This window comes from Bombina bombina, chromosome 5, assembly GCF_027579735.1.
Source record: "Bombina bombina isolate aBomBom1 chromosome 5, aBomBom1.pri, whole genome shotgun sequence".
NCBI classification, from domain to species: domain Eukaryota; kingdom Metazoa; phylum Chordata; class Amphibia; order Anura; family Bombinatoridae; genus Bombina; species Bombina bombina.
The window spans coordinates 163,646,978-163,669,986 of NC_069503.1; the positions used below are offsets into that span (position 1 = coordinate 163,646,978).

The 23,009-nt window shown below is 42.0% G+C and overlaps 1 protein-coding gene across 1 annotated transcript in view; it reads right to left on the minus strand.

Moving 5' to 3' along the window:
• The window catches only part of CTDSPL (CTD small phosphatase like), a 302,498-nt gene that overhangs the window by 48,268 nt on the left and 231,221 nt on the right, over positions 1-23,009 (minus strand). The window contains 2 exon segments of the mRNA XM_053713772.1: positions 201-257; positions 22,662-22,763. Of these exon segments, the coding sequence (XP_053569747.1) occupies positions 201-257; positions 22,662-22,763 (159 nt within the window).

The following is a 23,009-nucleotide window of genomic DNA, read 5'->3' on the forward strand; positions in this document are numbered from 1 at the left end:
AAATATGAACAATTCTTACATGCTTTCCCAAATCTGTCCACATAAATTTGAATTTCCTAATATTTTATTAAAAAAAAGAAAACAAAAGGAAAATGTAAAAATTCTTTCACAAAAATAGAAGGCTATAAATTTACACAAATGTAGACTCATCCTGATAGAAAATGACAGCAAATTATAAACAAATGCAATAAACACCTTACCTGATGTATTGTTCCATCAATTTCAACAGGGACAATGAAATCAGCATTGTTAATAGGCTAGGCAAAAAAAAAAAAAAAAAAGAGTACTTAACTCCTGTAATGAAAACTAAACACAAGCAAATAGAAGCATACCAGTCTATAATATAATTGATTAAGCACATTTTAATAGCTGGATTGATCAGTCAGAGAATGTAGGTAACACTTTGGGATATAAAACAGTTCTCACTTTCTCATGTTTTGCGCAAATACTTGGTGATTTATATTTACAATAGAATTATAAAGAGCCATTTAGTTCTGTTATAAAATCTGACTTGTTTTCACCTGCTTTTTTTTTGGTAGGAATTCCATTGAAGTGTCTGAACTCTAGAAGTAGCCAATAGTTGACCTAACCAAAGAAAGACTCTAGCTTTGTGCAGAACATAGAGTCCTCTGTCAATATTATAGTTGTGTAAGCCATTTTTCAAGGATTAAATCCTTTTTTTTCTTACCAATAAATTTCACAGCGAGTGACTGCTCATGGCATGCATTAGGCTAATGCCCATATAAAGCTAGATTACGAGTGGAGCGCGTTAACAGCTTAAAACAAAAAAAAAGAAGATGCTTACATGATAAATTAATTTCTTTCATGATGGTGAGATTTCATCACACGTGGGACTATTCCCCTCCTGACCACTAGGAGGAGGCAAGAGACACCCCAACACACTAGAGCTTAAAAGCCTCCCAGATCCCATGATCCTCCGCAGGAAAGAAAGAGGGGCAAAGAATTGCAAAAATAAGTACTGCCCCAACCACAACAAAAAGGGGTGTGGCTTGTGGGATCTAGCCATCATGAAAGAAATTAATTTATCATCAGGTAAACATACATTTTGTTTTCTTTAAACAGATGGTTAGAGTCCACGAGTAATCACTTGTGGGAATCAATACCCAAGCAGGGGAGGGCAAACAGTGAAGGCAGGACATAACTATTCAGGCACTATGGCCTGCAGAACTTTCTGCTTTTCTTTTTTCCTCATACTATTGGGCTATAAGTATGACTGAGGATCATGGGAAGTGGGAGGGATTTTAAGCTTTGTTGTGTTGGGGTCTTTTGCCTCCTTCCCAGTGGTTAGGAGGTGAACAGTCCCACATGACTAATGGACTCTCACCATCTGATGAAAGAACAAAAATATAGATGAACCCACTGGGAGTTACAGGACCACAACAAATGTGGCTACAAGCACTTCAAAATAAATAATTACACTGAATTGTTTCTGAGAAGGGGTGCTGTGGCCAAGTGGAGAGTAGTAAATAACCCTGTGCTATGAACTAAACAAACAATCACTATACAAATTGTTGTAGAGACAAGTAAATTTCAACATTCTTAAAGGGACACTGAACCCAAATTTTTTATTTCGTGATTTAGATAGAGCATGACATTTTAAGCAACTTTCTAATTTGCTCCTATTATCAAATTTTCTTCATTCTCTTGGTATCTTTATTTGAAATGCAAGAATATAAGTTTAGATGCCGGCCCATTTTTGGTGAACAACCTGGGTTGTTCTTGCTGATTGGTGGATAAATTCATCCCCCAATAAAAAAGTACTGTCCAGAGTTCTGAACCAATAACAAAGCATAGATGCCTTTTTCAAATAAAGATAGCAAGAGAACAAAGAAAAATTGATAATAGTAGTAAACTAGAAAGTTGCTTAAAAACATAATTTATGCTTACCTGATAAATTCCTTTCTTCTGTTGTGTGATCAGTCCACGGGTCATCATTACTTCTGGGATATAACTCCTCCCCAACAGGAAATGCAAGAGGATTCACCCAGCAGAGCTGCATATAGCTCCTCCCCTCTACGTCACTCCCAGTCATTCGACCAAGAATCAACGAGAAAGGAGAAACCAAGGGTGAAGTGGTGACTGGAGTATAATTTAAAAGATATTTACCTGCCTTAAAAAACAGGGCGGGCCGTGGACTGATCACACAACAGAAGAAAGGAATTTATCAGGTAAGCATAAATTATGTTTTCTTCTGTTATGTGTGATCAGTCCACGGGTCATCATTACTTCTGGGATACCAATACCAAAGCAAAAGTACACGGATGACGGGAGGGATAGGCAGGCTCATTATACAGAAGGAACCACTGCCTGAAGAACCTTTCTCCCAAAAATAGCCTCCGAAGAAGCAAAAGTGTCAAATTTGTAAAATTTGGAAAAAGTATGAAGCGAAGACCAAGTTGCAGCCTTGCAAATCTGTTCAACAGAGGCCTCATTCTTAAAGGCCCAAGTGGAAGCCACAGCTCTAGTAGAATGAGCTGTAATTCTTTCAGGAGGCTGCTGTCCAGCAGTCTCATAGGCTAAACGAATTATGCTACGAAGCCAGAAGGAGAGAGAGGTAGCCGAAGCCTTATGACCTCTCCTCTGACCAGAGTACACGACAAACAGGGAAGACGTTTGTCGAAAATCCTTAGTTGCCTGCAAGTAGAACTTGAGGGCACGAACTACATCCAGATTGTGTAGAAGACGTTCCTTCTTTGAAGAAGGATTGGGGCACAGGGAAGGCACCACGATCTCTTGATTGATGTTCCTGTTAGTGACTACCTTAGGTAAGAACCCAGGTTTTGTACGCAGAACTACCTTATCTGAATGAAAAATCAAATAAGGAGAATCACAATGTAAAGCTGATAACTCAGAGACTCTCCGAGCCGAAGAAATAGCCATTAAAAATAACACTTTCCAAGATAACAACTTTATATCAATGGAATGAAGGGGTTCAAACGGAACTCCTTGTAGAACGTTAAGAACAAGGTTTAAACTCCATGGCGGAGCAACAGTTTTAAACACAGGCTTGATCCTAGCTAAAGCCTGACAAAAGGCCTGGACGTCTGGATTTTCTGACAGACGCCTGTGTAACAAGATGGACAGAGCTGAGATCTGTCCCTTTAATGAGCTAGCCGATAAACCCTTTTCTAAACCTTCTTGTAGAAAGGACAATATCCTAGGAATCCTAACCTTACTCCAGGAGTAACCTTTGGATTCGCACCAGTATAGGTATTTACGCCATATCTTATGGTAAATCCTTCTGGTAACAGGCTTCCTAGCCTGTATCAGGGTATCAATAACCGACTCAGAAAACCCACGTTTTGATAAAATCAAGCGTTCAATTTCCAAGCAGTCAGCTTCAGAGAAGTTAGATTTTGATGTTTGAATGGACCCTGTATCAGAAGGTCCTGTCTTAGAGGTAGAGACCAAGGCGGACAGGATGACATGTCCACTAGATCTGCATACCAAGTCCTGCGTGGCCATGCAGGCGCTATTAGAATCACTGATGCTCTCTCCTGTTTGATTTTGGCAATCAATCGAGGAAGCAGCGGGAAGGGTGGAAACACATAAGCCCATCCCGAAGTTCCAAGGTGCTGTCAAAGCATCTATCAGAACCGCTCCCGGATCCCTGGATCTGGACCCGTAGCGAGGAAGTTTGGCGTTCTGGCGAGACGCCATGAGATCTATCTCTGGTTTGCCCCAACGTCGAAGTATTTGGGCAAAGACCTCCGGATGAAGTTCCCACTCCCCCGGATGAAAGGTCTGGCGACTCAAGAAATCCGCCTCCCAGTTCTCCACTCCCGGGATGTGGATTGCTGACAGGTGGCAAGAGTGAGACTCTGCCCAGCGAATTATCTTTGATACTTCCATCATTGCTAGGGAGCTTCTTGTCCCTCCCTGATGGTTGATGTAAGCTACAGTCGTGATGTTGTCCGACTGAAACCTGATGAACCCCCGAGTTTTTAACTGGGGCCAAGCCAGAAGGGCATTGAGAACTGCTCTCAATTCCAGAATGTTTATTGGCAGGAGACTTTCCTCCTGACTCCATTGTCCCTGAGCCTTCAGAGAATTCCAGACAGCGCCCCAACCTAGTAGACTGGCGTCTGTTGTTACAATTGTCCAGTCCGGCCTGCTGAATGGCATCCCCCTGGACAGATGTGGCCGAGAAAGCCACCATAGAAGAGAGTTTCTGGTCTCTCGATCCAGATTCAGAGTAGGGGACAAGTCTGAGTAATCCCCATTCCACTGACTCAGCATGCACAATTGCAGCGGTCTGAGATGTAGACGTGCAAAGGGTACTATGTCCATTGCTGCTACCATTAAGCCGATCACCTCCATGCATTGAGCTACTGACGGGAGTTGAATGGAATGAAGGACACGGCATGCATTTAGAAGCTTTGTTAATCTGTCTTCTGTCAGATAAATCTTCATTTCTACAGAATCTATAAGAGTCCCCAAGAATGGAACTCTTGTGAGAGGAAAGAGAGAACTCTTCTTTTCGTTCACTTTCCATCCATGCGACCTTAGAAATGCCAGAACTAACTCTGTATGAGATTTGGCAGTTTGAAAGCTTGAAGCTTGTATCAGAATGTCGTCTAGGTACGGAGCTACCGAAATTCCTCGCGGTCTTAGTACCGCCAGAAGGGCACCCAGAACCTTTGTGAAGATTCTTGGAGCCGTAGCCAATCCGAATGGAAGAGCTACAAATTGGTAATGCCTGTCTAAGAAGGCAAACCTTAGATACCGGTAATGATCTTTGTGAATCGGTATGTGAAGGTAAGCATCCTTTAAATCCACTGTGGTCATGTACTGACCCTTTTGGATCATGGGTAAGATTGTCCGAATAGTTTCCATTTTGAACGATGGAACTCTTAGGAATTTGTTTAGGATCTTTAAATCCAAGATTGGCCTGAAAGTTCCCTCTTTTTTGGGAACCACAAACAGGTTTGAGTAAAACCCTTGTCCTTGTTCCGACCGCGGAACCGGATGGATCACTCCCATTAATAACAGATCTTGTACACAGCGTAGAAACGCTTCTTTCTTTATCTGGTTTGTTGACAACCTTGACAGATGAAATCTCCCTCTTGGGGGAGAGAATTTGAAGTCTAGAAGGTATCCCTGAGATATGATCTCTAGCGCCCAGGGATCCTGAACATCTCTTGCCCAAGCCTGGGCGAAGAGAGAGAGTCTGCCCCCCACTAGATCCGGTCCCGGATCGGGGGCCCTCGGTTCATGCTGTCTTTGGGGCAGCAGCAGGTTTCCTGGCCTGCTTGCCCTTGTTCCAGGACTGGGTAGGTTTCCAGCCTTGTCTGTAACGAGCAACAGCTCCTTCCTGTTTTGGTGCAGTGGAAGTTGGTGCTGCTCCTGCTTTGTCCAGAGACTCAATCCAAAATGCTGCCGCAGCCGTAATCGGCGCGATGCATGCAAGGAGTTGCAATATAAAACCTTGTTGAACAAACATTTTCTTAAGGTAACCCTCTAATTTTTTATCCATTGGATCTGAAAAAGCACAGCTATCCTCCACCGGGATAGTGGTACGCTTAGCTAAAGTAGAAACTGCTCCCTCCACCTTAGGGACCGTTTGCCATAAGTCCCGTGTGGTGGCGTCTATTGGAAACATCTTTCTAAATATTGGAGGGGGTGAGAACGGCACACCGGGTCTATCCCACTCCTTAGTAACAATTTCAGTTAGTCTCTTAGGTATAGGAAAAACGTCAGTACTCGCCGGGTACCGCAAAGTATTTATCCAACCTACACAATTTCTCTGGTATTGCAACAGTGTTACAATCATTAAGAGCCGCTAAAACCTCCCCTAGTAATACACGGAGGTTCTCCAATTTAAATTTAAAATTTGAAATATCTGAATCCAATCTGTTTGGATCAGAACCGTCACCCACAGAATGAAGCTCTCCGTCCTCATGCTCTGCAAGCTGTGACGCAGTATCAGACATGGCCCTAGTATTATCAGCGCACTCTGTTCTCACCCCAGAGTGATCACGCTTGCCTCTTAGTTCTGGTATTTTAGCCAAAACTTCGGTCATAACAGTAGCCATATCTTGTAATGTTATCTGTAATGGCCGCCCAGATGTACTAGGCGCCACAATATCACGCACCTCCCGGGCGGGAGATGCAGGTACTGACACGTGAGGCGAGTTAGTCGGCATAACTCTCCCCTCGCTGTTTGGTGAAATTTGTTCAATTTGTACAGATTGGCTTTTATTTAAAGTAGCATCAATACAGTTAGTACATAAATTTCTATTGGGCTCCACCTTGGCATTGGAACAAATGACACAGGTATCTTCCTCTGAATCAGACATGTTTAACACACTAGCAATAAACTTGCAACTTGGTTACAATCTTATTTAACAAAAACGTACTGTGCCTCAAAGAAGCACTAAACGATTAAATGACAGTTGAAATAATGAACTGAAAAAACAGTTATAGCATCAATCCTTAAAAACAACACAACTTTTAGCAAAGGTTTGTGCAGTGAGAGAGAAACGAAACTGTCACAATTAAAACAAGCAACTGCCAAGTGGAAAAATAATGCCCAAACATTTATTCACTCAGTACCTCAGAAAATGCAAACGATTCTACATTCCAGCAAAAACGTTTAACATAATAAATACCTATTAAAAGGTTTAATGTACTTTTAACAGAGTAATTCCAGTGAAATACCATCCCCAGAATACTGAAGTGTAGAGTATACATACATGTCATTATAACGGTATGGCAGGATTTTCTCATCAATTCCATTCAGAAAATAAAAACTGCTACATACCTCAATGCAGATTCATCTGCCCGCTGTCCCCTGATCTGAAGCTTTTACCTCCCTCAGATGGCCGAGAAACAGCAATATGATCTTAACTACTCCGGTTAAAATCATAGTAAAAACTCTGGTAGATTCTTCTTCAAACTCTGCCAGAGAGGCAATAACACGCTCCGGTGCTATTGTAAAATAACAAACTTTTGATTGAAGTTATAAAAACTAAGTATAATCACCATAGTCCTCTCACACATCCTATCTAGTCGTTGGGTGCAAGAGAATGACTGGGAGTGACGTAGAGGGGAGGAGCTATATGCAGCTCTGCTGGGTGAATCCTCTTGCATTTCCTGTTGGGGAGGAGTTATATCCCAGAAGTAATGATGACCCGTGGACTGATCACACATAACAGAAGAAATTGCATGCTGAATCACAAAAGAAAAAATTTGGGTTCAGTGTCCCTTTAAGGGGACATTGTACTCAAAATGTTCTATTAAAAGAGCTGCATTTTATTGCATACATTTTATTAAACAAAACCTGTTTAAATTTAAAGTCAAGCTAACAGGAAGTGTATAATTCTGCACAACTGATACTTAGGTATCGTCTGCTCACTGACTGATAGGGACAGCTCCCACAGGGAAACCAAAATTATGCTTACCTGATAAAGTCTTTTTTTTTCCAGGATGATGATAGCCCATAGGAATCCATAACATGTGGGGATATAATTCCTGGCACTAGGAGGTGGCAAAGAACCCACACAAGAGCCTAAATCCCTCCCACATTCCATCTCTCCTTAATTTAACATATAGCCAAGCAGAGAAAAGGAAAAATAGAGGTAGGAAAGACAAAAGCAGGGTCTTACAGAGGTGCAAATTAGAATGGTCGCCCAAAAATAAATTTGAAATTGGCGGAGCCTATGGACTACCATCATCCGGAAAGAAAATAATTTATCAGGTAAATATAAATGTTTTCTTTCGTATGATGATAGTCCATAGGAATCCATAACTTGGGATTTAATACCCAAAGCTGAGAGTACATGTTACGGAAAGGGAGCGACAAACTAGCAGAAATATCAAAACAGTAAAACTGGAGAAATTATGTAGATAAGACAATGTTGCAACTTTGCAAATCTTTTCCAAGGATGCATCATTTTGAAAAAGCTTTGTCTGAAATCTTTAGTAGTTTGAGGAAAAAATTGTAATGCTCTGACATCGCTGACAGGGAGCATTGGTTCTATTCTGCACGATAGGATCTGGGACACTTACTGCATTGTCATCGGATTGTGGGCTCCAGAGGAAACCAAACTCCTTATGCCATTTGAGACTCCCAGACAGCACCACAACCCAAAAGACTGGCGTCTGTGGTCCCAATGGCAAATGAAGATCAAAGAAAGGACGCCCCAAGGGACAAAGAAGTACTTCAATTCACCAAGAAAGATTGTCTGACTGAGGAATCCAGAATAATCTTCTATCAAATTGCAGATCTTTTTTTTTCCATTGCTTGAACATAGACAGTTGGAGAAGCTAAAGAGAAGGCGGGCAAACGGAACAGCGTCCAAAGCCATAAACATAAGGCCTACTACCTCTGTGCATTAAAGGGACATGACACCCACATTTTTTCTTCCATGATTTAGAAAGAGAATGCAATTTTAAACATCTTTCTAATTTACTTATATTATCTAATTTGTTTTATTCTCTTGATATTCTTTGCTGAAAAGCATATCTAGATATGCTCAGTAACTGCTGATTGGTTGCTGCACATAGAAGCCACGTGTGATTGGCTCACCATGTGCATGGCTTTTTCTTCAACTAAGGATATCTAAAAAAAGGAAGCAACATAAATAATAGAATGAAATTGTAATGTTGTTTAAATTTATATTCTCTATCTGAATCATGAAAGAAAGATTTTGGGTTTAGTGGCCCTTTAAGCTATAGTCGGGGGAAGATGACATCCTCTAAAGTTTTAGTCTAGACTCAGAAAGGAACAAGTGCATAGATGTTGAGTCTATGATGACTCCCAGAAAAAAAACACTCCTATTTGGAGACAAGGAACGTTTTGGAATATTAATGTTCCAACCGTGTTCCTGAAGAAAGCATAGAAATATTTGCATATGAGAAAACACTAGAGGCAAAAAGGGAGCCTGAACTAGGATGTTGTCCAGATAAGGAACTATTGAGATACCCTGGCATTGATACCAGCCAACAACGCTTCCAGTACAATTGGGTAAAATTGTGCAAATGGTTTCTATATTGAATGTAAAGGCCCGTACAAACTATAGTTTTCAAGTCCATGATCGATCTGAAAGTGCCTTCCTTCTTTGGGACAATGAAAAAGGTTGGAGTAAAATCCCTGAACCTAATGAGAAACAGGAACTGAACAATTACTCCCATCTCATCTAGATCCTGAACACATTGAATGAAGGAGGCTGCCTTCAGGATGTTTGGAGACAAGAGACAGATGGAATTGTTCACAAGGAGGTCTGGATCGAAAAACAATCCTGTAGCCCTAGAATGTGTTCTGAACCCAAGGGTCCTGGGTTGAATGAAAACAGGCCTTCTGAAAAAAAAAACCTCAATGTGCCACCTTCCAGAACAGATTCTGGAGGCCATACTTTCATGCAGATTTGGAGTTAAAATTGTACTTCTTGGACAGTTTCCCAGGAAGAACTAGGTTTCCGGGCCATCTTGGAGGACTCTGCAAGATCAAAAATGTTCTTCCTCTCAAAATCCAAAGAAACAAAACATGTTTCCTGGCCTATTCCTTCCCTTTGACTTCTTGTCCTTAGGGAGTAAAGCTCCTTTACTTCCATAAACAATACTTATAATAGAGTCCAGATCAGAACTGGAAAGAATCTTTCCTTGTAAAGAGTCATTAAACTATTCTTGGATACCATGTCTGCTGACCAAGATTTTAGCCATAAAGCCCTTCTTGTAAAGGACTGCCATGAACATATTGTTGACATCAATCTTGATTATATAGATTACGGAATCACAAAAAAAAAAACAGTAAACATTTTTCCCTAACACAATTCTTGAGATCTCCAGCAGAAGAATGATCTGCAGCCAATTTAGATTAAAAAAAAAATCACACCATAAGGCTGCAGCCACAGATGTAACAGCTACTGCAGGTTTAAGCAGAAATCCTGTATGTAGGAAGAGTTTTCTTAGACTCTAATTTGCAGTCCGTTGGATCCCTGAAAGAAGTGCTATCTTCCATAGGGATAAAGGTATGCTTTGCCAATGCAGATATAGCTCCACCTTTAGAATAGCGTCTCACATTTACAAGTTTAGTTCTGGAATTGGGAACATCATCCTAAATCCGGCAGAGGGGGCAAATGGTATGCCAGGCTTTATCCGCCCTTTGGTAATGAAATCCAAAATCAAATCAGGTACTTGAAATATTTCAGGAATTTTAGGTGGAGGCTTAAAAACCACATTCAACAGAATTACTGGTTTAGTTTCTGCAAGCTTTGACTCAGAAATACCCAGAGTATTAAGAACCTCATGTATTAATGTACAAATATGCTCTACTTCAACAGGAAGACTGAGTCAAATTCAGGGCCAGAAACTGCTTCTTATTCCTCATAAGACAGTTCCCCCTCAGAGGCAACAGTCTGACTCAGCCGAATCAGAACTTAGCATTAATTTGTGGAATCTGAACTTGAGGGGAAGATACCTGCATAACTACATCATGAGATGCTGGCAAATCCCCAGATTTGTGTTTAACCATACATGGTATGGGGATAACTGCCAAATATTTAGCAATAGCTTTGTGCAAATTGTTTTTAAATCCTGGGGTAAAAACAGTGGTAGCTCCCTGCATAACATATACAGGAGTAAGACAAGAGACCCCTAGCAGAGGTAATGGCTGATGCTTGATTAGCATGCACAACTATTACATAGCTAGTTAACTTCAAAGAGTGTACCAGTTTTGCATAGTATACAGTACACTGCACAGAGGTATGATCAGTGGATCTACCTTTTGATGTGTCTGACATAATTGCAGGGGAAAGATATGTAAGACTCCATAAATAAGCAAACTATTTGTAAATAACAATTGAATGTTAAACACCAAATGTTAAATTCAGAGTGAGTAGAAAATAAAAAAAATTCTAATAAGCCAGATTCTAAATACACCTCAGACACATATACCATTAAGAGGTACAATGAGAGATATAGTGAGAAACCACTAAAGCTATGTAAAGCCTGACTCAGACTACCCTCCCCCAGCAGCTCCAGAATGGGTACTTACCCCTCAGAAATCGATTTAAAGTAGGCAGGAATGATCAGAAATACACCAAAAACCATTTTCAGCTTAAAATCTTTAACAATCTGCCAAGAGACAGAGGCAGCGAGCAGCAGAAAGGAAGGGGTGGGGCTAAAAGCCTTAACAGTTCCAGGGCCCAAAAACGTTGGTTTAAAAGTAAAAAAAAAAAAAAATAAAGCTGTTAAGAAAACAGAAAATAAACCCTCACATATGCTACCTTTACTGCTGCCACCACAACCACTGCATTTCTGAGGGGCCGCTGAACAAGGGACATACACCTAATTACTTAAAAATTAGAAAAAAATAATTAAAAATGTTGCTGGAGGGTTGTGATGAGTCCCACGCAAATCAAAGTGACCCCAATAAAGGATAAGTCTCTTTTCTGTGAGAAAATACCTCACAAGTAGGGGGCGGCAGCTAGGCAGGCTTGGTCCCCAGCTATGCTATACTTGTTAAATAAGTACCTACTTATAGCCTATGGGCTTTTTGTGTGCTGATAACCACTTGCCTGATAAATGAACCCCTTAACTAAGCTTACCAGCATGGTAACTGTAGCTAAATCCAGTAGAGAGCTCATACAGTGCTTGAACAGATAAAGTAGAGGATCTGAGGGGAAATGCCTGTAGTCCCACAGGGGGAGACTAAGGGACAAGCTACTGCAACACCTGAGGGTACTTTTGGCTGAAATACCATAGGGAAATACTGCACACATAAGTTCTTCCTAAAACCTGTATCATTCAGATTGCCGATTGCTTCTTTCTGCTGTTTGCTTCTTACTGAATAAACATGTCACAGGGGTGATGGGTCTCACATTGGTCTATGCTCCCATAAAATAATCCATAAGCATGTAGCTAAAATACCTCTATCTTCAACCTTCTCCTTGGAGGCCATGAACAAAACTGAGAAGAGATTGGAGGTGGAAGGGAATAAAGTTCTTGTGTGAATTCTTAGCCTCCTCCTAGTGGCAGGAATTATATCCCACATGTTATGGATTCCTATGGACTATCGTCATCATATGGAAAAAAAATGCTTTATTCAGCACAGGAAGCATAATGCACAAAAAAATGTCCCTTTAAACTAGTTTTATTACTGAAATTTTAAAAACAAAATTTATGCTTACCTGATAAATTACTTTCTCCAACGGTGTGTCCGGTCCACGGCGTCATCCATAACTTGTGGGAATATTCTCTTCCCCAACAGGAAATGGCAAAGAGCACAGCAAAAGCTGTCCATATAGTCCCTCCCAGGCTCCGCCCCCCCAGTCATTCGACCGACGGTTAGGTGACTGTAGTGTATAGAGAAAGAAATTTTTCTAACCTGATTAAAAAAACCAGGGCGGGCCGTGGACCGGACACACCGTTGGAGAAAGTAATTTATCAGGTAAGCATAAATTCTGTTTTCTCCAACATTGGTGTGTCCGGTCCACGGCGTCATCCATAACTTGTGGGAACCAATACCAAAGCTTTAGGACACGGATGAAGGGAGGGAGCAAATCAGGTTACCTAAACAGAAGGCACAACGGCTTGCAAAACCTTTCTCCCAAAAATAGCCTCCGAAGAAGCATAAGTATCAAATTTGTAGAATTTGGCAAAAGTGTGCAGAGAAGACTAAGTCGCTGCCTTACATATCTGATCAACAGAAGCCTCGTTCTTGAAGGCCCAAGTGGAAGCCACAGCCCTAGTAGAGTGAGCTGTGATTCGTTCAGGAGGCTGCCGTCCAGCAGTCTCATAAGCCAATCGGATGATGCTTTTCAGCCAGAAAGAAAGAGAGGTAGCAGTAGCTTTTTGTCCTCTCCTCTTACCAGAATAAACGACAAACAAAGAAGAAGTTTGTCTGAAATCCTTTGTTGCTTCTAAATAGAACTTTAAAGCACGGACTACATCTAAATTGTGTAACAAACGTTCCTTCTTTGAAACTGGATTCGGACACAAAGAAGGAACAACTATTTCCTGGTTACTATTCTTGTTGGAAACAACTTTTGGAAGAAAACCAGGCTTGGTACGCAAAACAACCTTATCTGAATGGAACACCAGATAGGGTGGATCACACTGCAAAGCAGATAATTCAGAAACTCTTCTAGCAGAAGAAATAGCAACCAAAAACAGAACTTTCAAAGATAGTAAATTGATATCTATGGAATGTAAGGGTTCAAACGGAACCCCTTGAAGAACTGAAAGAACTAAATTTAGACTCCAGGGAGGAGTCAAGGGTCTGTAAACAGGTTTGATTCTGACCAAAGCCTGTACAAAAGCTTGTACATCTGGCACAGCTGCCAGTCGTTTGTCGTTCTGTATAGTCCCCATTCCACTGCTTGAGCATGCACAGTTGTAATGGTCTTAGATGAATTCGAGCAAAAGGAACTATGTCCATTGCTGCAACCATCAACCCTACTACTTCCATGCACTGAGCTATGGAAGGCTGCAGAATACAGTGAAGAACTTGACAAGCGTTTAGAAGCTTTGACTTTCTGACTTCTGTCAGGAAGATCTTCATTTCTAAAGAATCTATTATTGTTCCCAAAAAGGGAACTCTTTTCTACGTTCACCTTCCACCCGTGAGATCTGAGAAAGGCTAGAACAATGTCTGTATGAGCCTTTGCTTTGGAAAGAGACGACGCTTGGATTAGAATGTCTTCCAGATAAGGTGCCACTGCAATACCCCTTGGTCTTAGAACCGCTAGAAGGGACCCGAGCACCTTTGTGAAAATTCTTGGAGCAGTGGCTAGCCCGAATGGGAGAGCCACGAACTGATAATGTTTGTCCAGAAAGGCGAACCTTAGGAACTGATGATGATCTTTGTGGAATATGTAGATACGCATCCTTTAAATCCACGGTAATCATAAATTGACCCTCCTGGATTGTAGGTAAAATTGTTCGAATGGTTTCCATTTTGAACGATGGAACTCTGAGAAATTTGTTTAGAATTTTTAAATCCAGAATTGGTCTGAAAGTTCCCTCTTTTTTTGGGAACTACAAACAGATTTGAGTAAAACCCCTGACCTTGTTCCACAGTTGGAACTGGGTGTATCACTCCCATCTTTAACAGGTCTTCTACACAATGTAAGAATGCCTGTCTCTTTATTTGGTTTGAAGATAAGTGAGACATGTGGAACCTTCCCCTTGGGGGTAGTTCCTTGAATTCTAGAAGATAACCCTGAGAGACTATTTCTAGTGCCCAGGGATCCTGAACATCTCTTGCCCAAGCCTGAGCAAAGAGAGAGAGTCTGCCCCCTACTAGATCCGGTCCCGGATCGGGGGCTACCCCTTCATGCTGTCTTGGTAGCAGCAGCAGGCTTCTTGGCCTGTTTACCCTTGTTCCAGCCTTGCATTGGTTTCCAAGCTGGTTTAGTCTTGGAAGCGTTACCCTCTTGTCTAGAGGCTGCAGAGTTGGAAGCCGGTCCGTTCCTGAAATTGCGAAAGGAACGAAAATTGGACTTATTCTTAGCCTTGAAAGGTCTATCTTGTGGGAGGGCATGGCCCTTTCGCCCAGTGATATCTGAAATAATCTCTTTCAATTCTGGCCCAAAAAGGGTCTTACCTTTGAAAGGGATATTAAGCAATTTTGTCTTGGAAGATACATCCGCCGACCAAGACTTTAGCCAGAGCGCTCTGCGCGCCACAATTGCAAACCCTGAATTTTTCGCAGCTAACCTCGCTAGCTGCAAAGCGGAGTCTAAAATAAAGGAATTAGCTAACTTAAGTGCGTGAATTCTGTCCATGACTTCCTCATACGGAGTCTCCCTACTGAGCGACTTTTCCAGTTCCTCGAACCAGATCCACGCCGCTGTAGTGACAGGAATAATGCACGAAATAGGTTGAAGGAGGTAACCTTGCTGTACAAAAATCTTTTTAAGCAAACCCTCCAATTTTTTATCCATAGGATATTTGAAAGCACAATTGTCCTCAATGGGAATGGTCGTGCGCTTGGCTAGTGTAGAAACCGCCCCCTCGACCTTAGGGACTGTTTGCCATAAGTCCTTCCTGGGGTCGACCATAGGGAACAATTTTTTAAATATAGGAGGAGGGACAAAAACATAATTTATGCTTACCTGATAAATTCCTTTCTCCTGTAGTGTAGTCAGTCCACGGGTCATCATTACTTATGGGATATTAACTCCTCCCCAACAGGAAGTGCAAGAGGATCACCCAAGCAGAGCTGCTATATAGCTCCTCCCCTCTACGTCACACCCAGTCATTCGACCAGGAACCAAACGAGAAAGGAGAAACTATAGGGTGCAGTGGTGACTGGAGTATAATTAAAAAATTTAGACCTGCCTTAAAAAACAGGGCGGGCCGTGGACTGACTACACTACAGGAGAAAGGAATTTATCAGGTAAGCATAAATTATGTTTTCTCCTGTTAAGTGTAGTCAGTCCACGGGTCATCATTACTTATGGGATACCAATACCAAAGCTAAGTACACGGATGACGGGAGGGACAGGCAGGATCTCTATACGGAAGGAACCACTGCCTGAAGAACCTTTCTCCCAAAAACAGCCTCCGAAGAAGCAAAAGTGTCAAATTTGTAAAATTTGGAAAAAGTATGAAGAGAAGACCAAGTTGCAGCCTTGCAAATCTGTTCAACAGAGGCCTCGTTCTTAAAGGCCCAAGTGGAAGCCACAGCTCTAGTAGAATGAGCTGTAATCCTTTCAGGAGGTTGCTGTCCAGCAGTCTCATAGGCTAAACGTATTATGTTTACGAAGCCAAAAGGATAGAGAGGTAGCAGATGCTTTTTGACCTCTCCTCTGTCTAGAATAAACGACAAACAGGGAAGAAGTTTGTCGAAAATCTTTAGTTGCCTGTAAATAAAATTTCAGGGCACGGACTACATCTAGATTGTGCAGAAGTCGTTCCTTCTTTGAGGAAGGGTTAGGACACAATGATGGAACAACAATCTCTTGATTGATATTCTTGTTAGTGACTACCTTAGGTAAGAACCCAGGTTTAGTACGCAGAACTACCTTATCTGAATGAAAAATCAGATACGGAGAATCACAATGTAAGGCTGATAATTCAGAGACTCTACGAGCCGAGGAAATAGCCATTAAAAACAGAACTTTCCAAGATAACAGCTTGATATCAATGGAGTGAAGGGGTTCAAACGGAACACCCTGTAAAACGTTAAGAACTAAGTTTAAGCTCCACGGCGGAGCAACAGATTTAAACACAGGCTTAATCCTGGCCAAAGCCTGACAAAAAGCCTGAACGTCTGGAACTTCTGACAGACGCTTGTGTAAAAGGATGGACAGAGCTGAGATCTGTCCCTTTAACGAACTAGCAGATAAACCCTTTTCTAAACCTTCTTGTAGAAAAGACAATATCCTAGGAATCCTAACCTTACTCCATGAGTAACCCTTGGATTCGCACCAGTGTAAATATTTACGCCATATCTTAGGGTAAATTTTCCTGGTAACAGGTTTCCTAGCCTGTATTAAGGTATCAATTACTGGCTCTGAAAATCCACGCTTTGATAAAATTAAGCGTTCAATTTCCATGCAGTCAGCTTCAGAGAAATTAGGTTTTGATGTTTGAAAGGACCCTGAATTAGAAGGTCCTGTCTCAGAGGCAGAGACCAAGGTGGACAGGATGACATGTCCACTAGATCTGCATACCAGGTCCTGCGTGGCCACGCAGGCGCTATTAGAATCACTGATGCTTTCTCCTGTTTGATCCTTGCAATCAAACGAGGAAGCATCGGGAATGGTGGAAACACATAAGCCATCCTGAAGGTCCAAGGTGCTGTCAAGGCATCTATCAGGACCGCTCCCGGGTCCCTGGACCCGTAACGAGGAAGCTTGGCGTTCTGGCGAGACGCCATAAGATCCAAATCTGGTTTGCCCCAACGTCGAAGTATTTGGGCAAAGACCTCCGGATGAAGTTCCCACTCCCCCGGATGAAAAGTCTGGCGACTTAGGAAATCCGCCTCCCAGTTGTCCACTCCTGGGATGTGGATCGCTGACAGGTGGCAAGAGTGAGACTCTGCCCAGCAAATTATCTTTGATACTTCCATCATCGCTAGGGAACTTCTTGTCCCCCCCTGATGGTTGATGTAAGCCACAGTCGTGATGTTGTCCGACTGAAACCTGATAAACCTCAGAGTTGCTAACTGAGGCCAAGCCAGTAGGGCAGTGAGAACTGCTCTCAATTCCAGAATGTTTATTGGAAGGAGACTCTCCTCTTGAGTCCATGATCCCTGAGCCTTCAGGGAATTCCAGACAGCGCCCCAACCTAGAAGGCTGGCGTCTGTAGTTACAATTGTCCAGTCTGGTCTGCTGAAGGGCATCCCCCTGGACAGATGCGGCAGAGAAAGCCACCATAGAAGAGAATCTCTGGACTCCTGATCCAGATTCAGTGTAGGGGACAAATCTGAGTAATCCCCATTCCACTGACTTAGCATGCACAATTGCAGCGGTCTGAGGTGCAGGCGTGCAAAAGGAACTATGTCCATTGCCGCTACCATTAAGCCGATTACCTCCATGCATTGAGCCACTGACGGGTGTTGAATGGAATGAAGGACACGGCAAGCATTTAGAAGCTTTGTTAACCTGTCCTCTGTGAGGTAAATTTTCATTTCTACAGAATCTATAAGAGTCCCCAAGAAGGGAACTCTTGTGAGTGGTAAGAGAGAACTCTTCTCCTCGTTCACTTTCCACCCATGCGACCTTAGAAAAGCCAGTACTAACTCTGTATGAGACTTGGCTGTTTGAAAGCTTGACGCTTGTATCAGAATGTCGTCTAGGTACGGAGCTACCGAAATTCCTTGCGGTCTTAGTACCGCCAGAAGAGAGCCCAGAACCTTTGTAAAGATTCTTGGAGCCGTAGCCAACCCGAAGGGAAGAGCTACAAACTGGTAATGCCTGTCTAGGAAGGCAAACCTTAGATACCGGTAATGTTCTCTGTGAATTGGTATGTGAAGGTAAGCATCCTTTAAATCCACTGTGGTCATGTACTGACCTCTTTGGATCATGGGTAAGATTGTCCGAATAGTTTCCATCTTGAACGATGGAACTCTTAGGAATTTGTTTAGGATCTTTAAATCCAGTATTGGTCTGAAGGTTCCCTCTTTTTTGGGAACCACAAACAGATTTGAGTAAAACCCTTGTCTGTGTTCCGACCGCGGAACTGGGTGGATCACTCCCATTAGTAAAAGGTCTTGTACACAGCGTAGAAACGCCTCTTTCTTTATCTGGTTTGTTGACAACCTTGAAAGGTGAAATCTCCCTTGTGGAGGAGAAGCTTTGAAGTCCAGAAGATATCCCTGAGATATGATCTCCAACGCCCAGGGATCCTGGACATCTCTTGCCCAAGCCTGGGCGAAGAGAGAGAGTCTGCCCCCCACTAGATCCGTTCCCGGATCGGGGGCCCTCACTTCATGCTGTCTTAGGGGCAGCAGCAGGTTTTCTGGCCTGCTTGCCCTTGTTCCAGGTCTGGTTAGGTTTCCAGCCTTGTCTGTAGCGAGCAACAGCTCCTTCCTGTTTTGGAGCAGAGGAAGTTGATGCTGCTCCTGCCTTGAAGTTACGAAAGGCACGAAAATTAGACTGTCTAGCCCTAGGTTTGGCTCTGTCTTGAGGCAGGGCATGGCCTTTACCTCCCGTAATATCAGCGATAATTTCTTTCAAACCGGGCCCGAATAAAGTCTGCCCCTTGAAAGGTATGTTAAGTAATTTCGATTTAGAAGTTACATCAGCTGACCAGGATTTTAGCCACAGCGCTCTGCGTGCCTGAATGGCGAATCCGGAATTCTTAGCCGTAAGTTTAGTTAAATGTACTACGGCATCAGAAATAAATGAATTAGCTAGCTTAAGGGTTTTAAGCTTAAGTGAAATCTCATCTAATGTCGCTGAGTCAAGGGTGTCTTCCAGAGACTCAAACCAAAATGCAGCCGCAGCCGTGACAGGCGCAATGCATGCAAGGGGTTGTAATATAAAACCTTGTTGAACAAACATTTTCTTAAGGTAACCCTCTAACTTTTTATCCATTGGATCTGAAAAAGCACAGCTATCCTCCACCGGGATAGTGGTACGCTTAGCTAAAGTAGAAACTGCTCCCTCCACCTTAGGGACCGTTTGCCATAAGTCCCGTGTGGTGGCGTCTATTGGAAACATTTTTCTGAATATAGGAGGGGGTGAGAAAGGCACACCGGGTCTGTCCCACTCCTTAGTAATAATTTCAGTAAGTCTCTTAGGTATAGGAAAAACGTCAGTACTCGTCGGTACCGCAAAATATTTATCCAACCTACACATTTTCTCTGGGATTGCAACTGTGTTACAATCATTCAGAGCCGCTAACACCTCCCCTAGTAACACACGGAGGTTTTCCAGCTTCAACTTAAAATTTGAAATGTCTGAATCCAATTTATTTGGATCAGATCCGTCACCCGTAGAATGAAGCTCTCCGTCCTCATGCTCTGCATATTGTGACGCAGTATCAGACATGGCCCTAGCATTATCAGTATACTCTGTTCTCATCCCAGAGTGATCTCGTTTACCTCTAAGTTCTGGCAATTTAGACAAAACTTCAGTCATAACATTAGCCATGTCTTGTAAAGTGATTTGTAATGGCCGCCCTGATGTACTTGGCGTTACAATATCACGCACCTCCTGAGCGGGAGATGCAGGTACTGACACGTGAGGCAAGTTAGTCGGCATAACTTCCCTCTCGTTGTCTGGTGAATGTTGCTTAACATGTACAGATTGACTTTTATTTAAAGTAGCATCAATGCAATTAGTACATAAATTTCTATTGGGCTCCACCTCGGCTTTTGAACATATTGCACAAAGAGTTTCCTCTGAGTCAGACATGTTTAAACAAACTAGCAATTAGACTAGCAAGCTTGGAAATACTTTTCAACTAAATTTACAAGCAATATGTAAAAAACGTTACTGTGCCTTTAAGAAGCACACAAAAACTGTCACAGTTGAATAACAATGAACCGGATTAGTTTATATAAACCAAAATTAGCAAAGGATTGCACACATTAGCAATGGATGATTAACCCTTAATATCAGAAAAAAAAAACGTATAACAATTGACAATATAAACGTTTTTATCACAGTCAAGCACAGTCTCGACAGCCATGTGGAAAATAAAGCCCAAAACAATTTTCACCAAGTACCTCAGATAATTAAACGATTTAACATGCCAGCAAACGTTTAAAATCAAATATATGAAATGTCTTTAAAAAGCCTGCTGCTAGTCGCTCCCACTGCAAGTTAGGCTAAAAGATATATGCATACAGTATTTTCCCAGTGAAGTGCCATTCCCCAGAAATACTTAAGTGTTAACATATATACATGTCAGCCTGATACCAGTTGCTACTACTGCATTTAAGGCTGTACTTACATTATATCGGTATTAGCAGTATTTTCAAAGTCAATTCCATTCCTTAGAAAATAATATACTGCAACATACCTCTTTGCAGGTGAACCTGCCCGCTGTCCCCTGATCTGAAGTTACCTTACTCCTCAGAATGGCCGAGAACAGCAAACGGATCTTAGTTACGTCCGCTAAGATCATATACAAAAACTCAGGTAGATTCTTCTTCAAATTCTGCCTGAGAAGGAAACAACACACTCCGGTGTCGTTTAAAATAACAAACTTTTGATTGAAGATATAAAAAACTAAGTTTAATCACCACAGTCCTCTCACACATCCTATCTATTAGTTGGGTGCAAGAGAATGACTGGGTGTGACGTAGAGGGGAGGAGCTATATAGCAGCTCTGCTTGGGTGATCCTCTTGCACTTCCTGTTGGGGAGGAGTTAATATCCCATAAGTAATGATGACCCGTGGAGTGACTACACTTAACAGGAGAAAGGTATGCCTGGCTTCTCCCACTCCTTATTCACTATGTCCGCCACCCTTTTAGGTATTGGAAAGGCATCAGGGTGCACCGGGACCTCTAGGAACTTGTCCATCTTGCACAATTTTTCTGGGATGACCAGATTGTCACAATCATCCAGAGTAGATAGCACCTCCTTAAGTAATGCGCGGAGATGCTCTAATTTAAATTTAAATGTCACATCAGGTTCTGCCTGCTGAGAAATTCTTCCTGCATCAGAAATTTCTCCATCTGACAAACCCTCCCTCACTGCCACTTCAGATTGGTGTGAGGGTATGACAGAAAAATTATCATCAGCGCCCTCCTGCTCTACAGTGTTTAAAACAGAGCAATCGCGCTCTCTCTGAAATGCTGGCATTTTGGATAAAATATTAGCTATGGAGTTATCCATTACTGCCGTCAATTGTTGTATAGTAACAAGCATTGGCGCGCTAGAAGTACTAGGGGTCGCCTGCGCGGGCATAACTGGTATAGACACAGAAGGAGATGATGGAGAACTCTCTCTACTTCCTTCATCTGAGGAATCATCCTGGGCAACCTTACTATTTGTGACAGTACTGTCCTTACTATGTTTGGACGCTATGGCACAATTATCACATACATTTGAAGGGGGGACCACCTTGGCCTCCATACATACAGAACATGTTCTATCTGAAGGTACAGACATGTTAAACAAAACCGTTACTGTCTCTTTAAATGTTAAACAGGGCACACTTTATTACTGAATATGTGAAAAAGTATGAAGGAATTATCCAATCTTTACCAAATTTTCACCACAGTGTCTTAATGCATTCAAAGTATTGCACCCCAATTTTCAAGCTGTTAACCCTTAAAATGTGGAAACCGGAGCCGTTTGCAATTTTAACCCCACTACAGTCCCAGCCACAGCCTTTGTTGCGACTTTACCAATCCCAGGGGGGTATACGATACCAATTTAAGCCTTCTAGGAACGTTTTCAGTGGATACCAGACCCTCACACATGCAGCTGCATGCACTGTACTCAAAAGTAACTGCGCAATAATGGCGCGAAAATGAGGCTCTGCCTACTATAGTGAAAGGCCCTTCCTGACTGGGAAGGTGTCTAAACTAGTGCCTGGCAAAAAAAACGTTCGTGAAAATTAATTCAAACTTTCCAAATATAACTTAAATAAACAATCGATTTAGCCCTTAAGAGTGTCACCAGTTAATAGCCCATAATAAGCCCTTTATTCTTTCTATAGTCTAAGAAAATGGCTTACCGATCCCCATGAGGGAAAAATGACAGCCTTCCAGCATTACACAGTCTTGTTAGAAAATGGCTAGTCATACCTTGAGCAGAAAAGTCTGCAAACTGTTCCCCCCAACTGAAGTTCTCTCATCTCAACAGTCCTGTGTGGGAACAGCAATCTATTTTAGTTACTGCTGCTAAAATCATACTCCTCTTTTAAACAAAACTCTTCATCTCTTTCTGTTTCAAAGTAAATAGTACATACCAGCACTATTTTAAAATAACAAACTCTTGATAGAAGAATAAAAAACTACAACTAAACACCACATACTCTTCACCATCTCCGTGGAGATGCTACTTGTTCAGAGCGGCAAAGAGAATGACGGGGGGGCGGAGCCTGGGAGGGACTATATGGACAGCTTTTGCTGTGCTCTTTGCCATTTCCTGTTGGGGAAGAGAATATTCCCACAAGTTATGGATGACGCCGTGGACCGGACACACCAATGTTGGAGAAAAATATATATATTGGTAATGATATATGTATTATATTTAACACAAAAATCAAGCAAAAGGTAGCGGATACCTTAAATGAACTGTGGACTAAAGTTTCATCCAGGTCAATGACCACGCATTTTTTTCCATAATCAGATACGTTCAGTTCTGGAAGGAGGTATTTTGTAGGTGGCTATTGGAAAATACAAAGAAAAATAACCATTTCAGTTTCATAAACCATAACTTTAAGTACTTGTAAAAGCAGAACATGTACCAACGGCACATACCAGCAAACTGTATTTATATGTTAGGTTTCATAATAGGATGAATGCTTCATTTATATATTTTTATTTGCATTCAATAAAATTACTCAATAAATTACTCATTACTCAGTTATATCACATTTAAAGGACCACTAAATACAGTAGAAATTGAATTG